The 24133-nt window shown below is 37.0% G+C and overlaps 1 protein-coding gene across 1 annotated transcript in view; it reads left to right on the top strand.

The window, feature by feature from the left end:
* TRDN (triadin) overlaps positions 1-24133 on the top strand; it is a 235657-nt gene that overhangs the window by 195894 nt on the left and 15630 nt on the right. The window contains exons 29-36 of the mRNA XM_027793516.2: positions 4643-4687; positions 6348-6365; positions 8062-8109; positions 8966-8986; positions 13052-13078; positions 14137-14172; positions 14378-14422; positions 15371-15406. Coding sequence (XP_027649317.2) covers positions 4643-4687; positions 6348-6365; positions 8062-8109; positions 8966-8986; positions 13052-13078; positions 14137-14172; positions 14378-14422; positions 15371-15406 — 276 coding nt within the window. The remainder of the gene's footprint in view (positions 1-4642; positions 4688-6347; positions 6366-8061; positions 8110-8965; positions 8987-13051; positions 13079-14136; positions 14173-14377; positions 14423-15370; positions 15407-24133) is intronic.

The following is a 24133-nucleotide window of genomic DNA, read 5'->3' as shown; positions in this document are numbered from 1 at the left end:
TCCTGAGTGGTCTTACCAGATGGGGTGGACACTGAAAAGCACGTATCAGCATCCCACCAACCTTTACTGGCAGTGCTGCTGTTTGAGCTTCATGTAAAAATGAAGTGCTCATGAATAAGTGATTGGATTAACTACTTAAACCCACATGTGTTCAACGATAGGCAGGCCACATTTTTCCATTATGCTTTTTTTTCCCCAAATTCTTTTTTGAAAGAAAACAATTTCTCCTATGCATTTACTATTTTTCTCATTTGTTTTTATAATACAATATTCTGCTTGTAAGTTAAGTATTTCCATACACATTTTGAGGTTTCCTGCAAGCCTTGAGTAGCTGACTTAGTGAAGCTGCATTACTGGGTTTGAGTCAACAGAGAATAACAGAATAAAAAAGCTATGTTTCTCACTCTAGCCTTCAAAGAGGCAGAGGCCAAAGTGTTTATTGGGTTGTTGTGGGTTTGTTTTTTTTTTGGGGGGGGGGGGGGCGGGTGTTTATTTTTACTTTGCTGATCACTTTTTGTGTATTAACAGCTAGCAGAGTGCTTCAGCCAGCAGATGGATGCAGGTGGGCTCAGCCAAGCCATGAATGTCCTAGGAAGGAAGCCACCTTAACCAGCTCTGTGTATCCTGGGAGGGGTCAGTGGTAGCCAAACAGTGGGTTGCCTGGGCAGGTGGCACAACCACTCACCTTTCCTGCAAAATGAAATCAGTCATGCTGCACAATCAGCCTGATTTCATCCAGATAGCAGCATAAAAATAAATTTCCTTGATGAGGCATTTGCAAACATCAGAGCATCATGTCACAAACCAGTACATTGGACTGATTAGGAGCTTACTCTACTATACTCCAGTATATTCCAGACTAAAGCCCTTGGAATTTAAATTCTTGAAGGGAAGAAAAAAAAAAAAAAAAGTTGGGCTAAATTTCCTTTAGAATAAAAAATCTATTCGCAGTGATTAATGGTTCCTTTGGAGAGTAGTGGCTGTTTTGAGTTTCTGTTGATGACCGGAAGTACTAACTTGCAATCACTAGTATTTTTTCCCCAACTTCTGTCTGCCATGTGCCAATGAGTGCTCTTGAGTTAGCAGACTAAACTATAAAAGCCTCAGACTGTACAGAGCAGTGGCCTCCCTTTTCACGTTCATTCAGACAACTTCAAACTATTATTCCTATGCCTCTTGTCATCAGACTTAGAAGTATCATGTGACTGAGAAACTAGAGAATTTCAGAACATATATTTATTCTGTAGGGAAATGTTTAAATTAGAGAGTCGGTTTTGTATGTGTGTGAAAGCAAGTAAAGTAAGAGAATTCATCCCTGAAGTATTCTTCTGAAAATGCCTGCAATACATAAAGAAATGCTCAGAGCTTTATATTTTTCCATTTAAATTAGATACATCAGGAAAAAAATGAATATTAATGCTTGTAGTGCTGCAAAACTAGAGCTCTGCAGAGGAAAGAAATTCTCTGCAATGAAAGATTTCAGAACTTTCAGTTGTGGGCTTATTCAAAATCAGAACAAAATCTGAATTTTTCTGAAATATTCACAAAGAAGTATTTTGGACTTTTTGTACCTTTATGAGGATATTAAAATTTAATTTTTTTCCTGACTACTCATGATATAGTCAACAAAAAATGCATGAAAATTGGAAATGTTACTTCTCTTCTTGCCAAAATACTATGTATTATCTTCATCAGATATTTTTTTCATTGCTTTTCTTTATACTGGATCTGGGGATTTTGTGAAGCTTTCTGATGTCTTAAAGCATGTTCCCTTGTAGAGAGTGTTGTCCTTAAATTTTGATAATCTACTCCTTCAGTTTTCCTTCTTCTAACAACCAATGGCTAGAAAATAATAGGAAAAAGCCATACAGTCACCTCCTGGAGATCTGCCAGTAAATGCATCAGGGTGTCCTCCTTTGGAATCAGCAGATCAGTACTTGCTCTGTGCTTAAGTTGCAGAATAGGTAGGTGAATGAATAGCACAGAATTACTGTATTTATTCCCAGATGAATGTAAATCCACAGGCCTGTCCAAGACACTCTGTTTTCAAGAGCAAATTCATTTTGATAAGTAATCTCTCCCATACTTTAGATGGATCAGACATGCCACCCACTCACAGACTTATTTCATCAACTCCTGGAGTTACAGAGCAAATATTGCTCTAAAATCTCAACAGAATTAGAAAAAGCAAGGATATCTTAGTGTTCAAAAGAGCAGGGATAATATCTAAAGAAAGAGAAGCTCCAAACCTTTCAAACTTTGCTTGACATTTGATGGTATAGGTGCTATGTTTAAAGCCAGCATGCTGGGGGTGGGGGTGGGGGTGTGTGTGTATCGGTACATGGAAAACTTAATATCCCAATCTAAATTAGTGACATTCACTGTTATATGCTGAAGTTTACCTAACAGCAGAAAGAGGATACTTTATCTCAACAAGTTGCATCTTCAAACTGCTGAAAACATTTCTAACTTCAGACAGCCATGAAATGGAGATGAGATCTTTTTAATACACTGCTTTCATAAGAAGCTGACAATAACAATAGCTGATTAAGGGGGGGGAAAAGCCCTAAACGTAATACAAGTGAAGAGAAATTAAATCACCACCTACCAGATGACAACTGAAAAGCATAGCAATGCAGGGCTATGTTTTATTTCCAAAGAATAGGAAAGATCAGTAACCATGGAGCTTTACCCTTCCCTGTATTTTCTCCCACCAGTACTGATTTTCTTTTAGAAACAAACCCAAAAAAGCTAGACAAAACCCAAACCACAACTGCTGTACATTTCATGACCGTACTTGCACTGTAGCTTTGCTGGATGCTGCTGTGTTATGGATGAGGAATATGGACTGTGCAGCAATGAGGCTGTCTTTCCATCTATTGACATACTGATATATGTCTTTTTAGGCCTCTTTGGCAAGTGTACACCTCTGGGAATCTCTGAGAGCCAAGTTAAAAAGAAATCAGTACAGAGAAGATAAACCTTCTCTCTGCCCTCAGGAAAAAAAAAAATCCTCTGGCAATTAACATGCTAAATTCAAAGCAAATGTCAAGTAGGTTGAGACCACTTAACAGTCTGCTCTTCTAAATACTGTGTTGTCTACGTATTTAGTCAGAGTGCAGATCAGGATTGAGCATTCAAACTTGAACGTTTGGGTTCCAGAGAAATAGTCCTCACAAAAGAGCTGCAGTTCCTGAGGCTGACTGTTTGAGGGTACATAGGCATAGTGGTGGGTAAACAAGGGATCTGATAATTCACAGGTGGCTCTAGCCACCCATCCCCTTCCCAGTAACTCCCTCCACTCCACCATCTCGTTTAAGAACAAGTTTGACAGTCAGGCTGGAGTCATTGCTGATATTCAGGAACCAAGCAGCTTTGAGCACGCACAGACCACCCAGGAGGGTTTCTAGATAACTAGTACTCAGACGAGTTGAATGGCTTCAGGGGACAAGACATCCCTGCCAGACCTGACCTCCACCCAGCCATTCTCAGCTTCAATCTTATGCCTCACAGTGGTCTTGGGGGAAAAGTAAGGGGCCAGAGGCACATGGCTGCCAACTGTGTCCGTCAGCAAAAAGAAGGAGAAATACATTCTGAACGTGCCTTAAACATATTGTCAAAAAAATGTAGTGGTGTATGTGAATGTTGAAAGGCAAGGATTAGGACAGAGATTTGAATTCAGCTGTGGGAAAAGAGTGAAAATTGGAGTAGAGGTATGAAAGGATCGGGAAGGGGAAAGGTCAAGTCAACCAAATTGGGCAAAGTAAAGGTCTGAAAAGAAACATCCCAATTCCCACCTGACAGGGCCATTGGGCAGTTAAGTCAAACACCACCTGATCGGTACGTGCAGTCCTGCCTGTGCCTCTGCCTGAAGTTTCAACCAGCAGCTTACTTGGAGGAGGGGCAGGCAGCTCAGGTCTGGTGGCTGATGTTGAAATGGGTCCATGTCACCTGAGAACTGTGCTGAGCAAAGCCACAGGCAGCTCAAGAGCATGTGAACTTGGACAGCTTTTCTCATGAGATTAGCAGAAACCCAGGGCAGCTCTAAGATTTTATGGCAGATACGCAGGTGGGTGTAAGCTTGTCCAGTAGCAGGTGGTATGAATGGGCATTCAGACTGGAACTGTCCCATGTGGATATACCTCTGCAAGTTAGCATGTGCTTGGGGGTTTTTGTACCTTTCTCATCTTCAGCGTGTAGACACGTGTGGATACATCCATTCATATTTGCAGTTAGGCAGTATCTAAGCAGATGTTCTCAGCGTTGTGTGATACCAAACCTTTGAATTAGACATTTAGGAAGGTGATGTTCACAAAGTTAGAATAGTTGTATTATTAGAATATATTTTCCATCTGAGTGCCTGCCTGAAAGACACCACCAGCTACCTGTCTGTTTTCCAGTGGCTGATATGTTAGGCCTAGTTGATTTTTTCCATGGAGTATGATCTTGCCATGCAGTCACAAGTCATAATGCATGTGTGCTGTTTTACACTGGTGTAATGGGATAGTGATGCTAAAGATGTGCATTTATTTTGTCATCATGAACCATATGTATAATATCATGTGTGGAAATATTTTTCTAGTTATATGTACCTATGCTAACAGGGTGAATTTTTAATTTTAATGCTGCTTTCACAATACAGAGGAGAAAATTAAACAACAAAAGACAGCTCCCACTGAGAAGTCAGGTAGGACCAAGTCATTCTCTCCTGATTTTGGGGATGGAGGGGGGAAGAGGGGTTTTTAAACACTATCCAGTACTCATCTAATGTGGTACATTCACATTGCAAATTTTTTTTTTTAAATTATGTGACTGGTAACACTTTCTTAGAGCAAATCCAGCAGAGTGACAATTGCAGACACCATTCTAAGAACAGTCTTTCCAGTGACAAAGACAGGTCGACGGATTGCAGCTCTTCATCTGCTTGTTGCAGCCTTTCTGTCAGAGCTGGACTAATGAAATGAGGTGTAGCTGTAAATCAAATCTCTCAAATTATCCCTTGTATGTATCCTTGTAGGCATTTGCTGTTTGTTTTTTTCAACCTCAGATATTTCAAGTGACTGAATTTACAGCAAAGACACCAGTGTCCAAGTAAGGAGTGATGCAGGAGGATGAATCATCAGTTGGATTAGGAACTTGGACTGGTTTTAAACTGGCTTTCTTTTGGGGAAAATATTTTTGGAACTAACCTCTAAGTCTTTGGGTCTTTTCTATGATTTAGATCTTGTAGGTTTTGTAGCAATAACGCTGACAGGAAAAATTCAAGTAAAATTGACTGCTATAGAAGCCCTGAAGGGTCACCCAAAGAATTAAAACATTCTCATCATCACTGATAGTCCACACAAAGCTGTTTTGAAGGATTTTTCTAGGTATCAACCTCTTGATTTCTACCAGGGCTAGCCTTGATCCAAACATAAAATGAAAGATTGCCAAATCTTGGACAATCATGTCAACTACGGATTTTCATTTGATTTGATGATGATGGTAATGATGGTAATGATTAATATTTTCAACAAAATAAAATGCTGTTCTGTTTTAAGCTGAATGGTGCTGGTTGCTACCTCATTTCTATTCTTATTTTATACATACCTTCTCTGAAGTAGTAGAATAGATGTTATAGAGAATAGTATGGTTCTGTCTCTAAGTGTGAACATTCATGTAACTTCTGGGTTTATATTGCTTTCTATAAGAATTTTCACGATAATCTAACATTTTACTATGAAGTGATGTTTTACAGTACTCTATCCAATAAAAACACTGTTTTAATAGTTTTTATTGGATCATAAACTGCTTTAGCTTGTTCAAAATCATATAAATTATATATCTGTTAATACAATTGGAGAAATTACTGCACAATACTTCAATATATTTCTAACCTGAATGTTTAATGACTTACTGATATGCAAACACAAGTCTGGAGAAGGAAGAAATTATATCTTTCAGTTTACAGGATTTTCACACCAAAATTCACAGTTTTGTTTTTAGGGTCAGTTATGTTTCATTTTAAGTTTCTGAGCAAAATTGGAAGGCTCAAACTGTGGTTTAGCACTGGTTGGAAACAAAACTGCCAGAAGTATCATGACTACTACTTTTTGAAGGATTTGTTAGAGTCATGCCCTTGCCAAGTCTTTTTCCTATTGGAATAAAACTGAAAATGCAGTTAGAAAAATGTTAGAACCAACCTTCATTTTAGGAACCTGAATGCTGTGCTGCATTCAGTGGGGGAAGCTAAGAACAAGTGAGAACTGACTGCCATAAAAATATTTGAATGTCAAAAGGAAAAAAAGTAGAATCTCTTTTCTCTTTATATCTAAATATCACAATTTACCTTCTTTTGTCTTCTGTAGTCCAGGCAAAGCCAGCAAGTACGTGGTACCTACCTTGATCAGAAAAAAACCTGTAAAATAGCTGGATATGTGTGGCTTTTTTGACTTTAACATATGGAAACTCTCCCCTAGCAATTTCTAGTTTTGCTTAAAATTATAGTGTCTTTATCACCATGCCTTCCTTTACTTTCATGTAACACATTGTCTTGTCATTGCTATTTAAAAGTCCGTGTGGCATAACCAGTTGCTTCAGTCCAGAAGTCAGTTCATTCTATGTTTCTCATATCACAAATCTTAAAACAAAAAATTAATACAGGAGTGACAAGCTTCTTAGAAACCACTGTTAACAATTAGTTGGGGTGGATAAATAGTCCTGCTGAATTAAAAAGAGAAAAAGACATCATCACGTTTTCTTCTTATCCATGTATTTTAGTACAACTACGTCTAGATTTTATCTCAGTCAAAAACAAGTGAATAGAGTCCATACATTAACTTCCCGTGCAGCCTGTTTGTTAATTTTCTGTATCTTTTCTACCTTCAGCATGCAAGATAAACCGCAAAAGTAAAAAAAATAAGAATTCAATTAAGTCCCCAAATATTGCCAAGCTTGAAAAAAGCCTAGATCCGAGAAAAATATCATTCTTCATGGATATAAGTTTTAATTCATACCCTCATGAAACTGTTTCCTATTTGAAATTCCCTATAATGTCTTCATCTTGGCATTGCCAGGCATGTATCTCAACTGAGATCACAGTTTCTAGGAGTTCAGTTATTCATCTCAGTAGCAGAAGGGCTGAGGCACATTGCCCTTTTTTCAGGGTCTACTCTCATTTTCAGCATTTTCCACTTTACAGCCCACCTTTGTGTCCTTGTTGCTCAAAAAGCAACTGATGCAGGTTTTTAACTGTTGGAAACCACCTGAAAACAAGGCCAACATAGTTGTCCATTGATTCCTCAGCTCTAAAATATTTTGTGGCCCCTATTTGCATCCATTTGGCATAGCCGCTACTGTGCTATGAAATCTGTGGAGTAGGTTTCCTTCAATTACTTTTAAGTAGGTGTGACTTTTGTGTAAATTATGTAGTGCTAGAACTTGTTTTTAAAACAAAGCTTCTTCAGCCTTTCCATTTCCAGTAAGCTAACATAAATTCTCCTTTTTTTCCCAGTAATAATTATGAAATAGAACAGCCGGGGTGGGGGGAAGATACATCGCCTACCAAGCAGTGCTAGTTCTCTCTCACTTTCCACAGTTAAATATAATTTATTCATATGGAATAGGATGTTTGGGAATTCAGCTCATGTATGTCTGAATCAGCAACATAAAAGTCGAGTGAACGGTTTTTGAGTTTGCTCTGTACTCTCCTTTCAAATAGCAAGAATAGAGTCTAGGTACAAATTACATTTCAGAAATTGAAGGGAGCCCCTATTAACTGACTCCTTCCTCAAGGTACATGCATAACTCTTAGTAACATTAATAGTAGCTATATGTGTGGAGCTATGTGCAGTACTACTGAATTTGGCTATTTGGTGGCAGATCCCTCAGGGGATAATCTGTTAATAACTAGTCCTGTGTCTTTTTTCCAAAATAACAGCATGAAGGGAAATAAAATGAATGTTTATTCCTGAAAAATAAACATGCAATCCTTAGTTTAAAAAAAAAGAAAAAAAAAAAGGACATAAACAATGTAACTTAGAGCATTACAGCAATTTTATTATGCTGTTTCTTTTTATCTAGAGCATGAAGCAGTCAGACATGAAAAAAATGTTCCACCTACAAAACCAGGTAAGCACTCCTGCATTTTATACATTCATTACTTTTGGAACTGTCATTTAAAAAAATTGCAAAATATGTCAAAATCATGGTCCTGTGATCTATTTTACAGTATAGAATGGCCTTGGTGTGTCACACCATAGCTAAGGTAGCACGGTATGTATTTGCAATGCCAGATGTCATTTTAAGATTATATGTATATCAAAGGTCAAATTTCTGCTTCTGTAATTCCACCAATGTCAAAGAAGATATGCCAGCAAAGAATGTGAACCATTTTCTGAAACTGCTTGCTTTAACTGGCTTCATTTTGCTAATTATTTGTGGGTATCTACCATCTGAACTTCAGAGTCTTCCTGTATGAATCAACTTCTCAAGACCATCAATAGTTTAATTTTATCCATAAGAGGTATTATACAAATACTATTCAGATCATGACACTGGCACTATCCATCATCTATGATAAATGTCTCTGCATATCATAGCTTCTATGCAGCCTCACTTGTACAAGATAGAGCAAAATTACTGCAGGTATAGGAAGCAGCACTGTGCAGTTTTCCTGTGAAGCAATCATCATGGGTTTGAAAAATGCCTCCTCCATGCTTCTCCTTGAAAGGAAATAAGTGAAGAATTAAAATTCTTATTCATAGGTATACATCCTTAACTCTAGCACAGCAATCATGTGTGGATGAGAATAGCCCTACTATTATTATCCATCATTAGATTGTTATTATTTACTCTGATATTAGTAAAAAATATGTTTTGATATGCAGTAAATACATAGAACAAATAAAGCCATTCTCCACCATAACAGTATTTAAGCTGCACCTCACTGTTCTGACCATTTTTCTTTCCTCTTTTTACCTCCCAGTCAAACTGAAAAACACTGCAAGTACATGTCATGTCTTGTTTCCTATGGAATATAAACCTTCTTTTCAGATGCATGTTGTCTCAGTTTGCATTTGTGCAATTTTGTCTTGTTAGATAATGCTATTTTCTTGCTTATACTAAAGGGAATCTTGTACTCCGTCTGCTTAGTAACAGCTGAACACACCAAAACTAAGTACATTTATAATTTAATATTGTGAAGCTGCAGCATTCAAACTCTTTGCATTTTTTACTTTTTATAAAAGTAAATTATGTTAGTAGCATAATTGATGCTCTGGTGATTTTAGATGAGTGTAGACACATGATTTATCTTTATGCAAAAATATTATTTATTAAAAATAACAAAATAGCATGTAGCATAACTGAATTAGACAACATTTTCATTACTTCTACCATTTGGAAATTACTTATTTGATTAATTCACTAACCATGTGCTTGATTTTGTTTCAATACACTTCTTTTTCCTACTTTAATACAAAACTAAATTAAATTAAAGAAGAGAAAGGAATATTTCCAGTTTAGATTAGTTTTAAGGAGGATTCAAAGGGAATTTCTTGCATAACAAAGACTTCCACTGAAGTCATTGGATAATGTCCTTGTTAAGGACAGTAAGACTTCTGTCAGTAAGAGAGACTGGGATTTCTTCATTGTGGCGAGTCATTACACATTACACACTGCAAATCACATTCAGACAACAACCAGAAGGGCAGCGTTTACACTGCCTGCTTCGAATTGTGAAAATGTTGAAGTATGGACCTTCACAGATAAATTCGTTGTAGCCTCCCTAGCACAGGATCTCTGTTTTCTTTTTTGTACTGTACCTGGCACATCAAGACTAAACCATGTGTTACTCTGATGCAAAGTAATTTACAAAGAGTATCCAAAACCAAGGCTAAGCCCCATGAGACATAGACCTCTTCCTGCTCCAGGTCAGAAACAGACAACAGGCAAGGCAAACTGATCCATTAAGCTTTGTAATTAGTCTCTTATGTTAGGTGCTTGAAGTTAGACAAGATGAATACCTGCTCTTAAACACCTGCCAGAGGACACAGTGCTATTCTGAACCCCAGCTCCAAAGGGAAAAGGGGAACACAAAGCATCTGAAATGTGCTAAGACTGAAGGATCTCCTGCAATGCTGAATTGCTGTGTTCAGTTTTCAAGTTATCATTGCAAAACTATTACTGCCTCTGAAGCTATTGGTGGGTCTGTTTCCATTTTTGCCAGTATTTTAAGTAAATGTCCCTCTGTTTGATTCCATTGTTCAGATTTGTTCGGTCTTGTATTCACTGGATCTGTTCACTGACTTTTTATGTGTTCTGCACTGCTTTATCTGAGAGACCCACTGATGGCACTGTCTACTATTAGAGAACTATCAAAGATTTAAGTAACTAATTCCTCATGCTTTCTGCAATAAGGATCATTTTAACCCCAAATCACTGCCTGTAATGCTTTTTTTGTCAAAAGCAATATTACCCTGGCATATTGTTAATATAAAGAAGAGCCTTCCTTTGACCTTTGCAGACGGATGTTTGTACCACATTCTTGAGCTTATAACCCGCTGCTTGAAATTATTACAAAGGTTAACAATGCCTTTAGAAAAAGAGAAGAAAAAAAAATAAAAGGTTAAAATAGTAAGCAGACCTATGATCATATACAAAAGTAATTCTGTTTACACTGCTTATTTTGACCTAACCATCCTTGAACAGATCTAGTTCATGATTTCAAACGCCAGAGCTATCTATTTTAAATTACTTTTTCCGCTCAAAGAAGAATACTTAGTTGGATCACTGCTTTCTTTATTTCTAGAGCTCTACGTAGCTTTGCTTCATGTAATTCTCAGCCAGGTGTTCAGTATACTTGCTAAAATATGAACATAGATATCATGTAATTCGGTATGAGATGTAGCCATGGACACAAAACATTCACTGATTTTGGAGTTCAGGTCTAGCAGAAATGTAAAATAAATCCGTACATTTATCCTAGGCCAAATTTCTTCATACATCGTACCCTGTGCAGTCTTACTGTAAAAGTAAACAGGGTTTAAACCAGTAGAGAGATTGTGTCATGAAGTGAATGACAGGTTATAACAGAAATACAAGGCTGAGTTTGAAAAGTTCTGAAATTGACAACAAATACACTTTTATAGTAACCTGCTGTCGTGGTTTAACGTAGCAGGCTTCTAAACATCACATAACTGCTCACCCAGTTATAAAAGCAATTAGTAAACTGTCCCATTTTTCACTATTTCTGTTTCAACATGCAAGAGGGTCTTTGACAGCAATTGATGCTGTTTCAAATTTGGACGTGTAATGAAACTCGGAATTTACTCCCTGCATACTGACTAAAGACTCTCAAATTGTGAGAGGTTACTTTTAACAGCGGACCAAAGTGGTGGCAGGTGTTCCTCATACAAGAAGTAATACCAAACCACATTTTGCAATCAAGAGGAAGAACATGTAGGCTGATACTTTAAGAAAAGCATTGGCCAAACTCTCTTCCCATCTAGTTCTATAATGAAAGTTGCATGATAAGGGTAAAATGTTGCCCAAGCCCTCAGAGTAAGTGAAAGTTTGTTGATGCATTGAGAGGACAAAAAGGCCTTTATATTACATACCAGAGGGTCAAACTAACTACCCTTCAGGTTAACAGTCTTTCAGCACCTTCTTGTCTAAGGTGCAATCATTAATCCTAAATTAGGATATATGCATATAACTGGACCAGTCCAGAACCCTCAGTCAGACAACCTCTCAGTTAAGGAGTGAGAGCATGACCCTGAACCCCATTCCTAGAGGTAGTGTCTCAGACAAAACTCTTTTTGCTTTTTTTTTTTTTTCCTTTTGAAAATGAGAAAAGGTATTAATCAATGGGTCAGGATGCAGTAATGCATCAGCTTTCAGCAGCTATGAGCATGATGTCAAGCAGAAATGCAAATATTAAATGGCTTGAACATGTCATCATTTAATAGCAGCAAAACTGGTCTTTGCTGAATGCCTGTGATGCCTAAGTATTGAGCCCTAACTTTTGTGAGTCTCCCTATAAACAAAGACCTGGATGAAAGTTTACTGGGATGTGTTAGTGAAAATCATGCTTAATTGCTCGGTCTTCCTGTTGAAAAAGCATAGACTGAAACATTTTCACCTTGGTGTGAGCTGAAGACCCTCATGTTCATCTGAAGCCAAAACTCAGCGTGAGGAAAATACAGAGATAATTCAATCAAAGGAGTCCCTGAAATGTTTTGTGAGCTTATTCCTTTTTTATCCCCTTCTGGGTTCAAGGAATAAAGGCTTTGCTTGGCTAGTGAGGTTATTCTGTTTACTTAAAATTGTGTTCTGAAATAAAACTGGGACTAATGCAGTAGCAATGGGTAAAAAACTCTTGGATTCCAAAACAAAATTTAATTCATTCCTTTGATTTGAAAAGAGTCATGATGGTTTACACCAGGGAATTTCTATCCCATTGAATTGATGAATTTTCATTAACTATTACAGGTACTATTATAGCACAGGAATATATGCTTCTTTTGTTTTAGGTGCTGTGCAAAGATGTAGTCAATTTTTTTTCCAGCTCTCAAGAGCTTTTACTCTTTAAAGGCAAGGCAAACTGATAATGCACAAGAAACAGGTATACAGGGGTGAATGCCTGCTACTCAAGGTCAGTGTCAGTCTTTGGTTGGGATGTGTGGATGATAAGGAAAGAGAGGCAGAAATTAAACTGAATACATTTTTTTCAAAATAGCATAGTCAGCTATAACCTTGAATGCACATTTAAAAATAACTCTATTTAAATATTTGCTTGCTGGAAAGCTTTGATTGGCACAGTGTTTGCATTTGCAAGAAACATTGCATGCTGGATTATAGCACTTCAAAGAGTGAGACTTTCACCTTCCAGTGTGAAATTCCATGTACGCACCCATTGTTAAGGCATATTTCTTTGCAATTTAATATCCTGCAGTGAAGTTGCAGATGAAAGAGATCTATTTAAATGGTTACTTGCCTTGAAAAAACATGGTACTGAACCTCATGCTCTTTTCCTCCCCCCCCTTCCTCTTCATTTATCGTTTTCCTGGAGAGCCAACAGGTGAAATCCCAACAGCAGGTAAGTATTACATCTCTCTGATATGTCTTATGGAAAGAATTAATGAAAACATACCAGTGTTGATTAATACATATTGTTCATCAACAATGAACAATGCTAATGTAAACTAGCATTGGCAAACTGACAGCTTTGTAGCGACACAGTTCTCTACCAAAGACAGTTCTGAACAGCTGATGATGTTATTTCCACCGTTCATCTTTGGCAGCATGTTTTGCTGAGCCAGACACAGGTGATCACCACTGAACAAGCTAGTGTTAATCAGGTACCACATGCACCAGAAGACTTCGAACAAAGCTTTATCACAACTGGTTGGATAATTTGAAGTGCAAATGAACAAATAGAAGGCAGCCTGCCAGTTTTCTGCTGTAACCAACAGGGAATACTGAAATGGGCTCAGATGCCGGAAGCAATACACCTTACTTAATTTCAATCTGCCTTGTTGAATGGAGTCACAGACCAAACCTCTGTATTTGCGGGCTGGGGAAAAGGATGCTGAAAGGAAAAAAGCACATATTCTAAGTGAATGTAAAATTAGAGAAAAATAAACTACACAAAATAAACCAGAATCTACTGCTGCAGAACTTCAGAATGGTCACATCTGCTGGTTCTAAAGGTCCATCTAGCTCCATATCCTGGGGCGGTTTTCTTGTTTGTTTCAGGCAATTGAGATTGCTCTGGGAAAGAACGTAGAAAGCAGGCAATAGGCAGAGGGGTACTTCCTGATGCATTTTGGCCACCCGAATTAGGTAATTCTGACAGTACTTAAGGAATTACAGAATTCTAGTGCCTAAAGCCTGTATCATGAGTTTCCAAACTACTCTGCAACCAGCAATACTCAGAATGGCTGTTCAGAAAGCCCAGAACTGCTACTGCCACTAAGGGTAGCAGCCATGGTGGGAATATTAGATACATTGTATACATGCCACGAGACACATTTACCACAGTTATTATTCCAGGAAAATTACTAGGGAGATCAGCTTTTTGTAATGCACTTACTGTAAGAGCTCCATGTTTCTGATGCCTGTCACTTAATGTTGTTTCCTTGCAAATCTTTCTAGCCATGAAAAAAACAAAGACAGCTAAGGAAAAAGAAGGTAGGAATTTATTCTCTGTGTGGATATATATGTAGAAGATCACAATTAAGATACTATAAGATTACAATCTGCATGTATTGCTCTTTGAAACAACCCATAAAAGATCTGTGTTAATTTTCAAAGAATTTTACTTGAAAAGTCTAGGTAATAATCTATTCAGCAGTCGATTTACAAACCTTGACCTGTGCTACTTTTTCCTTCCTAGAAAAACAAGTTGAGAAAAAACACCTGAAAGATGAAAAAACCAAAGGTAATAAAGGGATTTAAAACTCTGCAAACAGCAATGAAAATGCAAACATTAGGGGTTTTTTCCATGGGATTGGAAAAAGAAGCTTTGTTAGTATTTCTAGATACGTGCAAGTAAGCAAAAATGATGAAATTGTACAGAAATCCCCAGTAATTTAATGCACAATGTCTCCTTTGCATTTGAGTATCAAGGATTACTCCAGCACATCAAATCTGGCTGCGGTGGTGCCCGGTGTGTGACCCTTCCTGGCCGGTACAGCATTAGCCTGTCTACAGAGCCCTGCAGCACTAAACCCACAGACTAGCAGGATGAGGCATCCCCACATATCTAACGGTTATGCTCCCTAGGGCGGTAGTGCAAAGCTCATCTCTATAGCCTGTGTGATGCTTCAGACCACCAGCTTTATATTGTAGAATAACTACATCGATAACAAGAAGTGGTTTTCACACATAAGATAGACTTCATGGTCACCTATATCCTAACCTGTTGGACGCCGCACTGCCTTGATTATGCAGACAGAGAAATGGTTTCTGATACACCTCCAAAGATAATTAATAGTAATAAGTGACATTAATTTATTTATAAGTGACACTAATTTATTTAGTGGTCTAAGACATAAATGTCTTCTCTATACTGGTTAAAGTGACTAACATATAAACATTGTATATTGAGGTCCTGCACCTTCAAAGAATAACAGTTAGGTGTACAGGTACAAGTTTGCTAAACCAGTATCTAGAAGCCATTTGCTTCAGTGGTATTACCAGACATAATATTTCTATGTTTAAATATTTTACTAAGAAAGTCATGCTTAAAGAAAAAAACTGGTTTATAGAGATTTCTGTCTGTGAGTTCATTCCAAGAAATTAGCGTGGGGTTTATTTATTTCAATATTTTGGCCTGAAACTGTAGGTTAATTTAACATCTATGGTTTTTTTCTTTTTGTCCCACCAGTTAAAGAAGTTCCACAACATCACAATCTGACATCAGGTACATGATATTACTTTACTGTAAAGGAAATTCCTTTTTCCTTCCATGTTTTTCCTTTTTGTTTTTCAGGTTTTGGTTGTGGGTTTGTTGTTTTTTTTCAAAGATCACACTTGCTCTCTTTTCACATCTCTCATTCAAGTCTAGAGGATGAGATGTGAGGCAAGCCAGGTAAACTAAATCCATAAATGTTGTTCCTGTGGAGAATGATTGCTTAAATGGTATTGCTTTACCACTTCCTAAACTTTTAAACATATAGTCAGCTAATTATTTGATGAACCAATTGTCCTGTAATTAATTTGGAAGTGCATTATTTAAACAAAACATATGCTCCTCACAGAAAATCTATTCTATAACAAAACCTCATAAAGAGAAGCACATTCAATTTATTTTCTCTCACATTAATAAATATTGTCTCCCATCACAGCGTGCCCCCTGGCCCAATCCTCCTTGAAAAAAAGATGAATAAGGGTAGGGCATCTCAGAAAGAAATCTCCCTGCATTGTCTTATTGGTTAGCTCCATGTTTTTCCTAGTTTACAGTAAAAATAAAAATATATTCCAGATTCTTTACTAGTATAAATTAATCCCTGAGACTTCAGTGGAACTGCACTGAGTCATGACAGACAAGAATCAAAGTCCTTAACCTCATCTGTGAGGTTTAACTGGTTTGCACAGAAAATATGAACCAAGTATTACTATGGATCCTCCCAGTGCAACTTTGTTGTCTTAAACTACTGAGGAAATAATTTCACCTCTAACCATCCAGGCTATTTCATTGCATATGATTTTTTTACCACTTACTATAAGTAGAATGCTTTAGGGTCTTACACACGTGATATAAAATGTGTAATGTATGTGCAGTTATATGTATCTATTTATTTTTAAATACCTATTTGTCCGTATGTATAAACTTAAATATTAGAATATATTAAAAAAGTAGCTAAGAATAAAACAAGGACAAAACAATCTGATATCAAGGAAGAGAAATGCAAATTAACTTCTAAGATAAGCATCCGAAGTAGTGCCAATCAATAAATAACCAGTAAGTTAAACCAAAGTTTTTATCAGGAGAGAAAATAATTATCTTATGGAGAAAAATGCTAAATTCAGTGTAAAACTGGAATGGACTAAAACTTGTCTGCCACTGGACTTTCTCCTGCACACCACACTCCCGCAAAGTTTACATCATCCAAAAACTGTGTTATTGTGGCTTTCACTTTACAGTAACTGTTATGATTGCTTAATTTAATTGTACATTATCATTGCACAATGGATGTTTCCCAAACCATAAGCAGCTCTGTGCATATAGTTCTTCATAACTGGCTTTGCAAAAAATACTTACTACATAAGTATTTTCAATTTATTCTTTGTCCACTGAAAAGTCATTATTTTTCAGAAAATGGATGAAAGGCTTCCATAAGAACATCAAAGTGGTCTCTCTTTATGAATTTTTTTCTTTGGTATTTGCCCAAACTGAGAATTTAAAAATTGAAACCAAATCCTACGTCATGTACACTTGAGTTGGAACTTGATAGCTTTTGCTTGTTCTGTTTGCAATGAAGCCAGTGTGTTTTCCCCAGTGCACTGAATACTAACACTTTTTGCTGATAAACGGGAATATAAAAGGATTTGCACATTCTAAGCTAATCTAAAAATTTAAATACTAAATTTTCTTTCAGCTTTCAAAAGCTGAAAAGTGTAGAATCATGTGTTCTTAGATTTTTATCAGTCCTTCAGCATTTCCCTGATATTAAAACTTAATCAGATAGAGAAAAATAAGCAATTTTAAAAGCTGTATATCTCTTCAATTTTTTAGAATGCTCCACATTTAAACAGATTTTTAGGCAGTACTATATCTTTTGTAAACAATGGTGATAAGTGCAGTAGACACTAAATTTCACTCCCCTGTAGAGCTGTTAGCAATTACCCAAAATCCCTTTCATTTCTTTCTCCTGTCCTAAATGTCAAAACTGACACCTGTACCCAGACTGAAATTTACCCACACAGCAAAAAAAAAAAAACAAATGGGAATTCTTGGAACTCCATTTCTTTTTCTTCTTACAACAAATATATTTGCAAGTACACAGAAGCAGGTTTTTGTACTCTTTTTGAAGAGTAAAATTTGAAGAGTGTACAAATTCAGTTCTGTGGTGAGGACTATCTACCATACCCTTTGTATGAACACCTGTCTACTTATACAAGACTGTGAAAATCAAAATTAATCAAAAGTTGATTATGTTTATTGTAATTACCTTGTAACTGTCCTCATGGCTGAAAGCTAGAGAAACAATGTGTTGCATTTGTCATACAGCTAGTTGAAGAGGTTGATGGTTTTAATATGCTGTTATCTAAGACCACAGATGTGCAAATGTGACAGAAATAAAGACAGGCTGTGATGAAAGAGCACGAAGAGTGAGAAATAATGAGATTTATATTAATACCATATAAATTTCTTTGTTAAATTAGAGAAATGTGTGAATTATTCTCAAAGTTGAAAAATCAAACCAGTAATTCTAACTTCCATGTAAATAGATATGTCATAAATAGACTTACATAACTCCTGCATTTACCCTCATAAATTATTAGAGGTTTAAAACTTTCTTGGACATGACAACACCTATACTTACTGTCCAATCAAAGAAGCTGTACCTCTGGGAAAACTAAAATTATCATTAAGCAAGGTCAGAACACTGTTTATATGAACATACTATGCTAGCACTTTTTTTTGGTGGGGGAGGGGGGAGAGGAGGGAGGAGGAAGCATTTCTCAACTCGATTTTTCTTCTGCTTCTGCAGCTATAGAGAGTAATACAGTTTCTCAGCTATCTTCTAGCATAAAGAGGAATCATTTCATCATATTATCAGCAAAAGATATTCAATGGCACATAGTGATCACCACATGAAAAACAGCAGCTCCAGTGGATGAAATCATCATGTCTGTATTAGCATGTGGTGACTGGTTTATTACTGTAAGGCTGTTTTTTTGTTTCACACTTTCTGCCTTCCTGTAATATATTTTCCAATGCAAAGATGATTTCCAAATCTGCAAATGAAGAAAGTTCTGTTTAATGTGACATTTGATATGACAGCCATTTGAGACACCATCAATGATGCTGGAGGGACTTTTTACAAGGGCATGTAGTGATAGAACAAGGGGGAACAGCTTAAAACTAAAAGAGGGTAGATTTAGACTAGATATTAAGCAGAAATTCTTTCCTGGGAGGGTGGTGAGGCACTGGCACAGGCTGCCCAGAGAAGCTGTGGATGCCCCATCCCTGGAAGTGTTCAAAACTGGCTTCGATGGGGCTTTGAGCAACCTGGTCTGGTGGAAGGTGTCCCTGTCCATGGCAGGGGGTTGGACCTAGATGAACTTTATGGTCCCTTCCGGCCCAAACCATTCTATGATTCTAAGATTGTATGATTCTAAGATGTATTCTCATTGTTAAGGGAACATAAATTTGTCCAAAGTGCAATGTGTAAGATCTTTTCCATGGAATATTATTTTTTCCTTGCTTCTGAAGCATTTGAAGACTTTGGAGAAAAATATGGTATTTTCCATTATTCTAAGTTGCAGGTTTTGTCAATTTCATTAAGCACAATCACTACTATTCTATAAAATAGAAGCATTGAACTACTTTAAAAATAATGCAGAATATTCAAAAGGCAAGGCAAGAACTTCATCACTGCAGGACAGGTAGTTCTCATCTATAGATAAGTGATGAACTGCAGATACTGTATTTTCTACTCTCCTTTCCCCCCAGTCTGTTTATCTTAAATGTATGGTGGTTCTGCTATTCTGTCAGCAGTTTCTGCCAGAACTTCAGCTGCATAAACTCATACTCCTGAAGCTGGCCATTTGAATGCAGCTAGATCAAAGAAGGTGAACAAAAATATTGAGGAGAAAAGATGGGATGCCCTTTCTCAAAATAGAAAGATAGATCAAGTAAGGGACCATTAACTGTAACAGCTGTGTCTCTGCAAGTAATAATGAAAACAGTAATAGCATCCTTGAAATAATTTGTGTTAAGAGTTTCATCATTTTTTCCTCACCAGAATTCAGCAATAAATCACTAATATCAATGTTGTATTTTCTGGACATAAGAAGGTGTGCCATTGGCTGTAAAATAACAGAAAGAACTGGCATTCTCAGAAGTTTCAGCATCTTTTGTATAAGATCTGTGCTCGCTTATTTACAAGACCTGTGTCTATGCAGGATATTTTCGTTCAGTAAGATTTTCCAAGGGCGCTCATCACTCTGCAGTACAGGTACTCAGCACCAGAGCAGGATGACCTGCGCACTAAGGCTGCTTGCAAAAGTCCATGTAGAACAGCCTCCATTCTGTGGATACACATGAATGTCTCAACACTTTATGTTTGTAGAATTGTGAGGACCAAGGGTGCATATGCAGGCTTTTTAACAACTTGGTTGTTGGTGTTAGTCATTCCACTGTTCTGAAATTGACTTTTAAAGAAATATTTGGAGACTAAAACTTGGTAGGTTTGTCTGAGCAGAGACATGGAGGAATACTGTGCATTAACAAGAGGTGTATGTCTAAAGAGCTCAGTTAAATAGTGCTAAATGCTTGAGTGGTCGCTTGCTAAGAACTAAGGTGACCTTGATTTAATTTAGTTTAATCTATTTTGAAATTGAATTGATGAAAATTTCACAAGACTGCTTGAATTCTGAATGAGTGCCCACACAACATTTTTATACGGCCTAATTAATCCATCCTTAAAGTTATCTTGAATTAATCTTCCTGATTGTTCCTACATAGAAAAGCCATATAAGGAGGCAATATCAGCCACATTGACATAGCTAGGTAAAATGGAAGCTTTATCATCTGGTCTGAAGCTGATTATATGTCACTGGAAAACTTATAGATTGCAGTAAGTTTTGAAACTTAAAATCTGTAAACACACACCAGGAATGAGACCAAAATATCAGGTTTATGTTAATTATAAGCTTATAGATAGTCTCTCAGCATAGTAGCATTGTAATCTAATTTATGAATTACAGATATTCCATTTAAATGCCCAAAGGTTAAGTTTTTTCTTTGGGAAGAATTTCATGGGGAGAATGTAGAAGCACTTTGGGTTCCTGTTGTGTCTTCTATCCCTAGATGTAAACTAATCCCAAACATATATCTTCGGCTATATATGGTAATTCCTTTATCTCACCTTGAGTTTATTTGTTGTCAAGATTAATTTACAATTTGGAATCACTGAGACTGATTCTCAATCAACTTTGCATTATGTCAAGAGTTACTTGAACTCAGTTTAAAGTCCACCTCCCCTGTAAACAATCGTAAGTTTTCAGTTACCAACACAGTGACAAAAGAAGGGTTGATTCAGTTCAATTTCCATGTAGCATCTAAATATTAGCTACATGTTAATAGTACTTGATCTTTACTAGCTCAGTCTTCAAATTACTGAGAACCTTTTCTTAATAATTGTGCAAACCTTAGCTGTGTCACAACCATGAATGCTTTACAGACCCCACTGCTAGACTTTCACTTAAAATCTGTAAGAGATGAATCCTGAAGATAATGAGCAGTCCTTGCCAATTAACAAAAAATACCACTGCTAAAAATACAAGGTAAGACCCAAAACATTATTTTTCAAGATTTTAATGTCCCAAACAGTCTGTTAAAGAGATTCCATAAAGCTTAAGTTTTCTGCATCCATAAGGCACCTTCCCATGCAAACAGAGAATGTTTTGGCCCCTACACCCATGTTTTTGAAATAGGCAAAACTGCTAGCCTAGTGCTCAGTTCCTACAAAAACTTCATTAGGATCCAAAAACTTCATTAACAATTCCTACCTGCCAGATATACTTTGAGCACGACTAACCCATCGGTAACATCAGGCTCTTGACAAAATGCAGTTATAATTACTTTGCTTTTAAAAAAGTGGTGAAGGTGTTATTTTCTTTATACCTGTGTAGTTACTGTGTACTCTCCAAGAGATTTAGCTCACACTCTTTCAGAGCCCTCTTCACCTGGAAAGAGTCAGCTTTATACCTTCCACTTCCCAGGAGGGCACTAGGGTGGCTGAGTTACCAAATAGTGTGGCTGGAACAACTGCCTGTTTCTATTGAATTTGCATAGTTCCAGATCAATTAATACATGAGTCATTGGTACTGGAGGTTAATAGGCAAGATTTATCTATTTGATATAAAGGTCAGTTTCTACTTCAGAGACTTCTTTACATAAAATACTTCAAAATGGTTACTGGGTAAAACTTAGAAATAATTCTGGTCTAATTCTTATACCATCAGGCACATCTACTAATGTATGTAGCTAGCTAGCTTCTGTGGCTCATCCAGACATACAGCACTAAGTTTAGTATCTGGAAAGCTTTGCAATTCATAATGGAGGGATATTTCCTGTTGTCACTGAAGATCTGATTTGTGAATGTGACTTCACATATAGGTGCTGTGATTCAAACTAAATCTTGTTCAAGGTGTCTCAAGTCCACTCTAAATCTTGGTCCACAAACATTACTAGACATCTCCCTTTACACTTGTTAACATGCCTTCGGAGCTTGGAATGGTTGTTTACATCAAAAGGAATGAGCAAAATTATCCCAGGGAATACAGTAAAGAAAAACTCAAAAGAAGGATCTTTGGCAAAAAAAATCAGTTGGAGGATGAGCAAAAATCAGCAAAGGACAAGATTATCAAAAGTTGAGGGGGTTGCAATTAATTCATGAATTGATTAATTCTCATGTTAAGCCTAAAAATTATTTGCCTAGTGAATTATTAAAGAAACATCTATATTTTCTGTAAATGTAGGGATAAATTGGTCTAACTAAACAACATACAAGGGTCATAGCCTATGGAAAAAAAGAATATGAAAAAATATATTATTTAACATACTGGGTTAGATCCAATAATGAGAACCTGATTTGATTAACTTTGCAAAATGAATCCAATTAGTAATGTTATTTATGCCTGTCGGACAATGATTTCATTCCCTTCCTCTTAACTAGGTCAAAACCTTTTGCTAAAATTAAACTAAGTGGCTCCAAGCATTTATAAATTTATATAAAATCTGTGCCAAATCAAATGAAAAAAACAAACCAAAATCAAAATTCAGCATCAGCCTCTGAATGATTTTGCTATAAATATCAATATCTAGTATCTTAACACTTATTATTAAGTTGGTTTTACCCTTTAGTTTGACTGCTATAATCTTCTTAAATGACACTGCAAGAAAAGGGTAAAAAAGTACATAGTATATGTTTCCATGACATACCTCATGGAAGCAAAGTTTTATACAAAATGAAATTCTTCAACAGTTTTCTGAGTCAAAGATTATTTATCTTTGTTTCAGATAAATGGGCATTTCTTCAAATTCCTCTTAACTTTAGGAAGCAATTCCTCTAATGTCATCCCTTCTCTTCTAATAGGCACATTGCTTAGAGGACCGAGACTCTGTCTTACTGTTTTATCAACATAGATTTTGGTTTTTTAGATTTATCAGCTGAAAAACAGTCATCTTGATGTTGGAGTAAGTTCATGTTTCCAGGTTATTATGGATATAGTCAAATCCAGTGGACAAATCATAATTATGTGATGCAATTCTGTTAGTGAGACCAGAACTGACAGCAGATGCTGTGAAACATTTTAAAGAAGCCAGTCTACTGAACTTCTATGGTTTCTTTATGTTTTCCCTTGTTCCTAGAACTGTGCAAATTCAAGGTGAGGAACACATTCTAATTTAGCTTCATCTTTCATCGTAAGTAGCACACAGGCACAGATCCAATCATCCTTATCATAAGCGCTTAAATAAAAGCATATTTGCACAAGTTCCATAGTCAATGAGAAAGGAACTTCTCCAGTGGGTTACTCATCCCTTCAGCATCTGAATTGCCTCAGCATTATGTCATGTGGCTAGAGCTAAATCCAGAAGGTAGTACCTCTAGTGTCTGGTGTTAAGCAGGATGAATTTGAGCTTATCAGGGTTTGTCAGTAGCATAGTTCAAGCACTCTGTCGTTCCTGAATTTTTATTGCTATGAAGAAGTGCTGCTGCTCCCAAGCAGAAAAGTTCTCACTGAGGAAGATAAATGTGTACACATAATCATAGAATCACAGAATCATTTAGGTTGGAAGAGACCTTTGAGATAATCAAGTCCAACCATTAAACCAGGACTGCCAAGGCCACCACTAAACCATATTGCTAAGCACCACATCTACATATTTTTTAAATACCTCCAGGGATGGTGATTCCACCACCTCCCTGAGCAGCCTGTTCTAGTGCTTGACAATCCTTTCAGTGAAAAAGTTTTTCCTAATATCCAATCTAAACCTCCCCTGGTGCAAACTGAGGGCATTTCCTCTTGTCCTGCCACTTGTTAACTGGGAGAAGACACCTACCCCTACCTGTCTACAACCTCCTTTCAGGTCATTGTAGAAAGCAATAAGGTCTCCCCTGAGCCTCCTCCTCTCTAGATGAAACAGCCCCAGTTCCCTCAGCTGCTCTTCATAAGACTTGTGCTCCAGACCCTTCACCAGCTTCGTTGCTGTGTGAAGCATGTTGACCATGTTCTCTGAACATGCTCTGGCATCTCAATGTCTTTCTTGCAGTGAGGGGCCCAAGACTGACCACAGTATTTGAGGTGTGGCCTCACCAGGCTGAGTACAGGAGGACGACCACTTCTGAGTTCTGCTGGCCACACTGTTCTGGATACAAGCCAGGATGCTGTTGGCCTGCTTGGACACTTGGGT

The sequence above is a fragment of the Falco peregrinus genome, chromosome 7 (genome assembly GCF_023634155.1).
Source record: "Falco peregrinus isolate bFalPer1 chromosome 7, bFalPer1.pri, whole genome shotgun sequence".
Classification (NCBI taxonomy): Eukaryota; Metazoa; Chordata; class Aves; order Falconiformes; family Falconidae; genus Falco; species Falco peregrinus.
The sequence above is the reverse complement of the archived record's forward strand: the minus strand, read 5'-3'. Positions and strand labels throughout refer to the sequence as shown.